Below are 11,707 nucleotides of genomic sequence, written 5' to 3'. Positions count from 1 at the left end.
ATAGCCTATATATATTAATTATGGATGGTTGATTTGAGCAACAAATAATTCAAGAAAGAATTTCTATGAAGCATATCCAAATATGAAAGTTATGATAGGAAATATTAGTGATGAACGAAATTTATTTATATAAGATAAATCTACACATCCTATCATTTCAAGAAAATCACATATTATGGCTACTCAGATGGAAACAAAAATAGTAGAGAATAGATTGGTATATGCAAGAATTAGAAGTTGGAATGGAAAGAAAGGTATCTAATTTTTAATAGTTTATACAAATCATGAGAGGAATTGGAAGAATTTAAGGAAGAATTCTATTTCAAGACTGCACAAGAAATTTAGAAATTTTAAAGATTTAAAGGATTTTTATTTGTTATTGGATTTGGATTTTAAGAGTGATGACAAGATATTGAAGATATATTCAAGGACTTCTATGATGTGATAAAAGAATTTACAAAAAAATATGAAGTAATGGTGGAGACTAAATATGAAACCATGATGAAAAAATTTAAATCAATGGTATTACCACTACCAATAGATTGTAAGGAGAAGATTGAAAAGACTTTTAGTCAACTACATTTGAAAGATCCAAAGAAGATAGGGCATAAATTTATAGATGCATTAACATTGAATAGATTAAAAATTAGAGATAAAGACTTTTTGACAAATGTTGAGAAGGAATATTTAAAAAATATATTTTTAAGTAATAATAAGGTATTTTTAAGTAATAATAAGGTATTTTTATTTGAAGCATATAAGATTAATTATATAGATTTACATATTTTGGCACCAATGGTTAGTTTCACGATATCATAGATGCTATGGAACTTGCAACCAATTCTAATATCAAAGGCTTATTTACTAAATTTAGTTGATTTACTTAATTAAAAGATCAAGATGGAGATTTTCGAACCATCCATTGTACCATATTCTAATTTATGGTTCACAATACCTAAAAAGAATGGCACATTGAGTTTTATTTAAGATATGTAATTGATAAACAAGATAATTATTCAAAATATGGCTTGAAGTCCAACAGTGGATGAATTTTGAAATATATTTGTAGAAAGAAAAAATTATTCTATGGATAATTTATATTTGAGATATGATCAATTTCAATTGGTGATGCAAAGTAGAAATTTGACTACTATAAGAATATCATTAATTTTAATGAAAATGTATATGTTATTGTAAAGGGCTACAAATTCCATAGCACATATAATGAATGAAATGAATAAAGTAATACAAGATTTTATTTTAAAAAGAATATGCCATTTCTAGATGATATACCTATCAAAAAATGCATAGAAGATAAAAACAATGAAATATTGGATAAGAAAAGGTGTTGCAAGTTTCTCATAGATTATATTATTGATTGTGAAAAAAATTTAAGAAGATTAAAAGAGGTTCATTTGATCTTGCCAAAAACAAAGCCAATATTTGGAATAAGAGAAATTTTGGTTGTGGAGCACATGCATAGACCATATGGACAAAAACCATCTATGGAGAAGATAGATTCAATAAAAATGATGTACAAACACTATATAGGTTTGAAGGTTTTTAGAAGTATGTATCTTTTATTATATTTGGATTTTTATACTTTGCACATATATCAAATCCATTATATTGTTTGTTGAGGAAGGAACAAAAATTTCAATAAAAGACTATGTAATAATAATTAATAGAGTTTAATATTACATCCAACTTATCCATTATAGAAATTTAATAATAATATATTTAATCTATTAATAATAATTAATAGAATTTAATATTTAATGTAAAATCAAAGATAAAAATTTGAACAATATGATTATCAAGACTATTGTTTTGGTTTTTGGCTATAGGTTGAAGATAAAGAATTACATAGAGTAGCACTTTGAAGTTAGTTATCTCATATATTTTCTACTATTTCTAATTATTAATGCAATTTGTAGTGTCATTATCATATGGAATGCTATCTATTATCTCAGCTACCTCAAGAACAAGTTGTTCATAAGTAGATTCACAGCTATCCATTTGCTTATTGATGAGCATTTAATGCACCTATAATAAATGATTCACACTTCATACTAATAGTAGGTGATTTTTTCAATACAAATAACACTATTTCATTTAGTATTTATGAGCAAAATTACTTGGAGTATGAGGATGGAGAAGTTTTAATCTTGAGTATTAGGAATACAAAAGATGAAAATAAATATAACTAGTTAGCTTATCAAATGTAGATCTTAAGCCAAGTTCTATATCTACAAATCTATTTGCAACATCCATAGAAGATTTGTCCTTGGATATGGGTGAATTGGTACCTCTAAAGGTCCCCGCAAGGAGTATTGATCCTTGACTTTGCTTGCTCATTGGAAAATACGACCATCAAAGAGGAGGTTGCTACTTCCAAAACTTCCTTGCAATTATCTTAGATAGTAGGATTCACATAAAATACTTATCCAATCATAAGTCTCCACATTTTTTGAATGTATGTATAACAATATAGGATGTGTTTATAATTTAAATCTAAATTTTATTCTTAATGTACTAAAGAAATATCCTTGTTAAATAAAGCATTGGTGAAGTCATGAAGATAATAATCATTTCTTTTAAATTAAATTAAATTACTAAAAATATTATTTATAAATTTAATTTACAATAGATGTTTAAGATTTTGTTATAGTAATTGATAGAAATAGAATAGATTGTGAATACTTGTTATTATATTATTTACTTAAAATATCTTACTTTTTTTTTTAAAAATGCTTTTGTATTCATTACCACTTTAAACTTGTTCCTATAAAATATTATAAAGTGAATTATAAGAATCTTCATTCATGAAGCTTATTCTTCTAATTATATAAAGATTCATCTCTAGTTTTTGATGATTAAAATATGCAGAGTAATATAAATTACTTTTTCTTTATAATTTTTTATAATTTTATAATTTTTTTAGTTTTTGATTGTAATAGAATATAAATTCGGCCTTTGGATCTTTTAAAAATAAAAGTTTTAGTTTTTTGAACTTTGTAATGAATAAGTGCTATAATTGATAGTAGTTAAAAAAAACTTTATAATGTCTAAAGAATATAAATTTTTTTTAATGACATTATTTATATTCATCTTTAATAGAAAAGATATTTTTTATTGTAAAGTTTTCCTTGAAATAGTTAATGTAATATGTCTATTATATAATTTTTTGTAAAGTACTTCTTTATCATATATATATTTTTAAGATTTTTATAATAAAAAATACTATTATATACTTCATTATCTAATCTTTTTATATTATAAATGTTAAATTTCACTCTAACATTATTTTCCTAAAACAGCATTGGTTGTTTACCATTGCGGTTAAGTTCTAAGTATAATACAACTTATATGTTGGAATTGGTGCTATTAACAAAACTTACATCTATATTAAAAAAAAAAAAAAAAAAAAAAAAAAAAACTCATAATCTCCTATCAAATAGATATAATTGAATGAATGAGCTGTTCAAGCAGCAACTTTAAAAGAATAAATGTATGATTAAGAATACATTTGGAATCCTAAATAATCTTCTTGTTAGTTAAAATAAAAATAAAAATCCTTTTATAACTTTAGAATTGATTTTTATTATATAATTTTTTACAATTTATTGATTAAACAATCTATCAACAATGTAAAAGACTTATAAGTGATTTTGCAAAAAAGATGTTTATTACTTCAATGATGATCTAAAGATTGAATTATTTATACTAAGATTTCTGAGTAATTTTTTGACAAAAGAGTTAAAAATTTCTAATAGTCAAAAATATACTTATTTCAAACTTTAATAAGGTTAAATAAGATGAATGTGGTTATTTCAAGGTTTTCTTTCTATTCTTAACAAAATTCTCTTGTGATTATATTTTTTATAATATCAACATCTTCAACATACGCAAGAAACACAAATTTTATAGCAAAATACTAACTTTGTGCATAGAAGTCTTACAAATGTCACAATAGAGATTTGTAAGAAACCTTTACAAAGTTTTAAAGAATTAAATGACTTGAATATACAATTAGAAGGAAACAAAACTTAAATATAAAATTAGATGTTCTATAGAGAACATACAATTCAAATGCAAGAAAGATGTGTACATTTTATATGCTTTAGGTGTGTTCATTAGATTAATAAAAACAAGAATAGGCAATATGAGTTTTTTTTAAAATTTTTTTTAAAATCATGATTAAATACACATAAATTTAACTTCTTTAAAAAAAAAATCCTCAAAACTTTCAAAAATGTGATCAGTCCATGTATATATACATATATACACACACATTCTTTCCTGCTTCAAAAACTCTTTTGTATGGCACCAACATCGCCCTCGCTTCTAAGCGAAACCTACCAGACAAAATTTGCAGACAAAACTATTGCGGAATCCTCCTGAAGAATGGAAGCTAACCTCAATCATCCATTCACGAACAAAGAAACAGGATGAGGCTGACATGCAACGTAGATAGCAACACTTACATTGAGAAATAACAATAGTGTTACAAGAAGAAGAAGAAGAAGAAATATAAGAAGTGGTGAAGCTTGTTACCGGTGCAGAATCAACAACTCGTGGACCTCTCCGACATCACCCAGTTGATGCACGCAAGCACTACCTGGAACCCCACTCAAGGCGACTGCGTTGTGGATTCATCGACACAACCAGCATGACATTCGTTATTACAACTGCATGAGCCACTGCAAGTTACGATTCTCTTTATTGACTCGCTCTTCTATGGTATAGGCTGAACCATCTTCGCTCCTTCGTTCGAACCGCGGTGACAAGCTGATGACGGTCGAATTCTGCAGTGGATGGACACTTCGGGTTCAAAATTTCGATTTGAAGACAGTGCATCGTCGATGTTTTAAGTGGGTAGTCGCGGCGTGCGGGAGGTTAGTGGTGTGGAAACAGTTGGGACGCGTTCAGAGGGAGCCATGGCTGATAGAACGCCCAGATGGGGTCGGTTGCTGAGGAGTTGTCGCCTGTCCCGTAGGTCTGGAGGCCGTAGTAGAAGCCGTCGGGCGTGGCTTTGTAGTTGCAGGAACCAACGACGGAGCAAGGAGGTCGAGTGTCGTAGTAGCTGCCCTTCCACACCTGGAACTTCTGAGTGAACGTCTTCCAAAAGAACTCGCAAGTGTAGAGTGTCAAACCGAAGATGTTCGGGCTAAAACCCCACGAGTAGTTGCCGCCCGGCGCCACTGGTTACGAGCCCAGGTCCGAGTTCTTGGAGACACAGTGAACCAGAATAGGGTCAAAGCCGGCGTTCAGGATAGTCACCGATGCTACTGGTGAATAGTCCGCCTTCGCTACTTGAAAAGCCACGAGAAGAGTTACAATCACCGCAACAAGTTTTCGGAACTCATCCGATTGCGCCATGGCTGCCGCCACTTGGAGAACAAGTGATTCTTGCAACAAAAAGCAATGTTGCAGCCGTGGTCATGCGTCGATATTCTGGAAATGTTCAGTCCAGCCGGAGAGTTTTAGTAATTGCCGAAACGTTTTACAGATCGTGAGCAGCACAAGGGTCGTGTGAGCGGAAGCAGTCACCATTGTGACACTGCATGTCAACGTGGAATCTCGGGCATCTTCTTGTATCTCCGTCCTGATACCGAGTACGTCTGGATAAATGCGACGATGCTCAACCCTTGGCCACTAATTAACTCTTCATAAAATATCGAAAGATTGACCTTTGTAACGTATCTGCACAAGCAGCTGCGCATCACGGTTCCACTCCAAGAATTCTATCAACTGTAAACATAAGCTTGTCATATCGTAATCACTAAACAAGGATTAAGGAAGAAAACTAGAAACATAAAACGATGGTTCGTAAACAAGTGAAACGAATCCTGGACTTGATCGACTCAGCGGAACCCCATCACCAAACCTATGGTACAAGAGGCAATGATCTGATGAGTGCTCCTTGAATTGCCAGGTTAATAGTACAATCATCTCGCCTTCGTCTCTTCATTGCTGCTGATCGGTTCGCGTAGAGTCGCACATCCCTCGTGATAAGAATAAAAATAACCCCCCCCCACCCCCCCCCCCCCCCCACACATCTTCATAGCAATCAGTGAATCCACATGTTGGTTGCGATCACGCTAAAGAGTTGGAAGCTGAAAGAACAACTGCAGAGGCGCAATCAGTCGAGATCCAGCTGCAGCAGCTAACTCGGTTGAATTCTCCAATTCGGCATAGCTATCGTTTGAATCCGAATCTCACGCGAATTCCCTCGATCGGACCCATTCGATGTCGTCGTCGAGCCAGCTCGCGGCGACGAATTTGCGCTCGGAAACGAGGCATCGCGATCTGCCGACGGCGGCAATCTCAAGGATGCCTTCGAAAACTTTCATATTATAAAACGACTATGGTTTTTTCAAATAAATACAAGCATAATATAAAATAAATAAATAATAAAAATATGTAAATGTATTTATTTATTTATTGTTAAATCCAAAATGACTCATTGTAAGAAAATTAGAAAGTATTTTGTTATTTAAGTATTTGAAGGTCATAGAAGTATGTACAATGATTTTTTGAAATAAGGTATTATATCATTGACTTTAAAATCATCATCTATATATAACAATTTATTTTATTATATTTTTTCATATTTCCAAAAAAAACTAGTGTTTTAAATATTTCATTTTATTATTATGTAAGAAAAATTTGCTGTTTATACTAAATTCAAGTTCAATTGTGTTGGTATTCAAAGAAATTATTGTTTATTGGATATCACATTTCTTTCTTTAGGAGTCAAATACAATGTACAAGAAAGAACATTTGATATTTATTAGATGTTTAAAAAATATATATGCTGTTACAAAATCAAACCAAGATATTAAGATTAAGCCGAAATAATAAGATTCTTGTCAATCTTATTAAATAAGTTACAATTTTAGAACAATCCTTGATGAGACTTTCTTTTAAATTTTGCAAAATCCAAAACAAATTGTGTGCCTGTGTTTAAAGAAGGTATTCTCTACTATGTAATGATCAAAATTTTATTAAAAAATATAATTTTTTTTTAGTAGATATAATATAGCTTATAGATTTCAACTAAATTTTAGTTAAAACAATTATTTTTGGATTTTTGTGTAGTAATTTTTTTTTAATTTTTTCAAAATTCACATCTACATGGCAGTCAAGATTTTTTTTTTTTTTTTTTTTTGTTCTTGAAATATATCGAAATTTTATTTGAATAATTCTATAAAAAAATATTTAAAAAATATTTAAAAATATGATTTTTTAGTTTTTAAATTTTTTTTATACACACTAGTAAGTTAAAATGACATAAAATTATATTTAAAGTAATTTTAGTATTTTTTTCTATATTTTTTTTTTGGGTATTTTTTATTTGTATTTTAATAAGATTATAAGCACCTCTTAAGTTGATTCTTGTTTGAACCTTTTTTTTCTAGTTGTTTCCATGGTCTTCAAATCAATTGTTATGATATATATTGTTATGATATATATATATATATATATATATATATATATATATATTTTATATATTTATATCTATTAGTGTCCAATAATCAAAATTTTATAGTTTCTTATCTTTTTTCTTGACAAAAAAAATAAACACTTACTAATAACTTTAAATGTTGAATGGAATTTTTCTTAAATTTTTAACAATGTATTTTTATGTTGCTATCTGTTTTATTTGTAATAAGTTATTGATTTCTTTTTAAATGATTATACTAGTTCTAAATGTAATTGAATTGCAAAATTAAATGTTTGATATTTTATTAGTGTATTGACATATTATTCAAATATACCTTTAAATTTGTCATCTTATATAAGTAATATTTTATTAAAATTTTATGTCTAAGTACTTAATGGCACAACAAAAACTACAAATATTATATTTCTTTTAGTTTCTTATTAAAGTGCTTTATATTTCAATTATTTAAAATATATATTTTTTATTTATCTTTTAAAAAAAATTAACTAGTAATTATGAAGTTTTGTTTTTGACTATTTTTTTTTAAATTGCATAAAATTTAATTCCTCATCTATGTTTAATTTTACCATTAACGTATCTAACATACTAGTCTTGGGCTTGTTAATTATTATTTTATTTTTTAATATTTGATAAATCTATAAAAATGAAGCTTCAATCAAATAATTTTTTGTTTTATTCTACTATTTGGTGTCTTCATTTATTTTTGCAAATTATTTAAAATATCTTTAAAAAAATTTAATTAAACATTTTAAAGGTAGACATTGCAAAATTCTTCTATTGTTACTTGTAAATTATTCAAAGGCACAAAAATATATTCAAATATGTCTATTTTAGTAGACCAATAAGAAACTTGATATAAATATAAGACTTGGTTTTGAACCTTAATTTAAAGGATGCTAATCTATGTCTTCTAATATAACTTGATAGCCTCAAAAATGAATTATTTACTTTCTTTTGATATAGTTTTATAATTTATTCTTTCAAGACAAAATAATCTTTAATTTATTTTTTAAAAAATTGCCACACACACAAAAAAAACCTATATTCTGTATATAATACATGATATGAATTAAAAGGTGGATAATTTTTAATCTTCAAGATTCAATAGTATATTTTGTAAAGAAGAATAGTAAAATTATTTTCTAAAAAATATAGTTAAAAAATACAAAGCTTTGATTGAAACATAATAATATTACTAATCTATCTAAGACAAAAAAAAACTAAATAAATAACAAAACCAAACCAAACCAAATAAAATAAAATAAAATACTAGATCAAGAACAAGAATATAATTGAATTGCAATAAAATTTGTTGTAGTAAGAATAGTTTTTTATTATTTTTAATTATTTATACTACAACATCTAGGTTCCATAGACTCTTCTACAAGAGATTCTAAAAACTATAAAATATTCTAAAATACCAAGAATATCTTGGTTAAATATAGAAACTTTTAAAAGATTATAAAAACTTCTTAGACACTTCAAAACAATGGAAAATTATAAGATATTAAGAAAGAATCTACAAAGCTCCAAAAAATTTTAATAATTTGTAACTTTTATAAAATCCATGGAATTCTAAGAAATTTTAGAATACTTTAAAAAAACATTGTAAATTATTTTTTGTACATCCATAATGTTAAAAAATCTAATCTTTTCAGCTATTATGGTTTCTAAGATGATTTGAATTAAAATTAAAATTATTAATATGAATTCAATAATAATAAGAAAGTAGTGTTCTTTATAAGAAGAGTACTTTAGATATTTTTTTAGAAGATTATATTAAGTGGTACCTATCCTAATTATGTCTTTTTCTAAAAAAAAAAATGTTTATTTGAAATGTTAGTTTATAAAAATGTGTGATTTCTTACAACATAATTAATTTAAATTTAAAATTATTTCAAAGAATAGTATAAAAAAATTATAGTCGACTATTAAATAGATCCAAGTTTTTACTAAATTTATCCACCCTTTCCAACTATCATGAAAAAATAAATGAATAAATAAAATCTAGATTTATATCTCTATTATTAGATCCAAAATCAATGAAAACCACTCACATTCATTAGGGGTTTTCAAACATGGCACTTTTGCAAAACCAACTAACTAAGTTTTAGTACTTGATATTTATATGATCACTCAAAATATCAAATCTAAAATAGGGGGGGAAGAAAAGAGAGTTTAAACATGGCCTTTTTGGGTGATATTTTACTTGTGATGGGATCACAAAGTATCTTGTGATATTTCAAAATATCACTTAATACTTCATCAAATCATCTATCTCTTAAGGTGGGTGATTTTGAAGTTGAAATATCAAAAATTGTGTCACTTGCCTTAACTTTCTTCCTTCTTTGACTCCATACCAAGAAGTAATAAAGTTTGAATTAAAGAATAATATCAAAAGATAATAAAGTTTAAATTGTGATATTTTGGATTTGGTATTTTGAGTGATACTTGAAATATCAAGTATTAAATCCCAACTATTTGGTTTTGCAAAAGTGCCATGTTTGAACCCCCTTATTATCACCGTTAAAACTTTATTATCCTTTGATATTACTCCCTAATTGAAACTTTATTATTCACTTGATATGGAGTCAAAGAGGGAAGAGAATTAAAGCAAGCGACATGGTTTTTGATATTTGACCTTCTCCTCTTTTGATATTTTGATTTCAAAATGACCCACCTTGCAAGGTAGGTGATTTGAATAATTATCAAGTGCTATTTTGAGATTTCTCAAGACACCTTGAGCAAATATGTCAAGTGAAATATCACAATTTATTATGATTACCATATTCTTCAACATAGGTAGGTCACTCTTTAATTGACAATTTCATTCTTTAAATTGACATTTCCAGCATGCATGTTTCAGTGAATATATTTGTAGAATTCACCTGACACAATACATTGTACTTTTATTTGTAGAATCTGAACTTTTTCATTATATTTATCCACACACATACACACACACACATATATATATATATATATATATATAACCAACCAACCAAAGATCTTTTCTAATAATGTCAAAAAGAGATCCCTGCGATATTGTTCCAGCACTAATTTGTCCTATTCTCCAAGTTTCAGTCTCGGAGGAATCACCAAATGGCCAACACAACATGAATGCCACCCCAATAGAAACCGACATAGAAACTTTGTTAGATGCAGCTTCCTTTGGCTTATAGCCTGGGACATGAATACCTGAGAAGAGTTGATACGGAAGCATTCAAATTGAGCAAAGGCATTGAGAACAAGGCGCAAGGGCCCAACTAGTGCACGGATTAACCAAGACGTAGCTAACAGATTCTAAAATGGAATTAATTACACAACTTATCCTCACTTCAATCCATGCGGAGGAAAATGAAGCAAGGAAGGAAAACAACCAGGCAACCATTTCAGAAACAAACTGAAGAAGAAAATCTGGTCGTGAATTAACAATAAGCAGAATGTCCAGAAACAATGTCCTCATAACCCAGGCCAGGTTAGGGACTCAAGGTAGCCGTACATCTCACAGCCCTTGTGAACACTACACCTAATAATTTTTATCCTTCTAGAGCAAGTAGTCGTTGCCTGCCGAACCGAACTCCTGCAACATAATCTTCATGCAAAAAAAATGGGGTTGGGATTGGTTAACATTGCGGGTCCAAGAATTATTCTTGCAATCACTGAGGTGGGGTATCACTGCTCGGCATCTCTTCGGAAGGCTATGGTAGGGAAGGTCTTCCCCAGGCCGCTGAAGCTCTTGAAGTAGATGTTGTCTTTGTTTTGCTCCAAGGAGATGTCCACAATGGACACCCACAGAAGCTCCTTTGCCTTGACTCCGGTCAGTTTCTTCAGCCGCCCTTTCTCCAAATACGCCGTGATCTTGTCACTGTAGCTAACCTGCTTGTCGATGCTCTTGAACTTGTGCACAATGGCCTTCTTCTGCGTGATCCATACAAAGCCTGTGTCCTGGTTCCAACCACACTCCACCACATCCTTGAGCGGTAGCAAACCATTCGGCAGGTCGAAAAGGGTGATCAGCTCCACGGCCTTGTCGAGTGATTCAGGCCCTGTCGCAACTTGGATGGGATCCTCCAGCTTCAATCCCGTCTTGGCCTCTTCTACCTTCGCCATTGAGGTCGCCATGCTTGCAAAAATCTTCGATACCTAAGCTCGCAGAAACACAGGAACCTGAGACAACGCCTCTCGCACTTAATACAACTGGTTACACAAATATCAGAAAACTTGGAACCATAT

General features: G+C 29.4%; 1 protein-coding gene across 1 annotated transcript; it reads right to left on the bottom strand.

The window, feature by feature from the left end:
- Positions 1 to 10,875: 10,875 nt before the first annotated feature.
- Positions 10,876 to 11,707, bottom strand: LOC112294152 (uncharacterized protein At5g01610). Its single transcript, XM_024544354.3, has one exon. It carries the CDS (start codon positions 11,594 to 11,596, stop codon positions 11,147 to 11,149), a length of 450 nt encoding a protein of 149 aa, XP_024400122.1. The 5' UTR covers positions 11,597 to 11,707; the 3' UTR covers positions 10,876 to 11,146.

The sequence above is a fragment of the Physcomitrium patens genome, chromosome 17, assembly GCF_059467195.1.
Source record: "Physcomitrium patens ecotype Gransden chromosome 17, ASM5946719v1, whole genome shotgun sequence".
In the NCBI taxonomy this organism is placed as follows: Eukaryota; Viridiplantae; Streptophyta; class Bryopsida; order Funariales; family Funariaceae; genus Physcomitrium; species Physcomitrium patens.
This window is presented reverse-complemented; position numbering and strand designations above follow the sequence as displayed.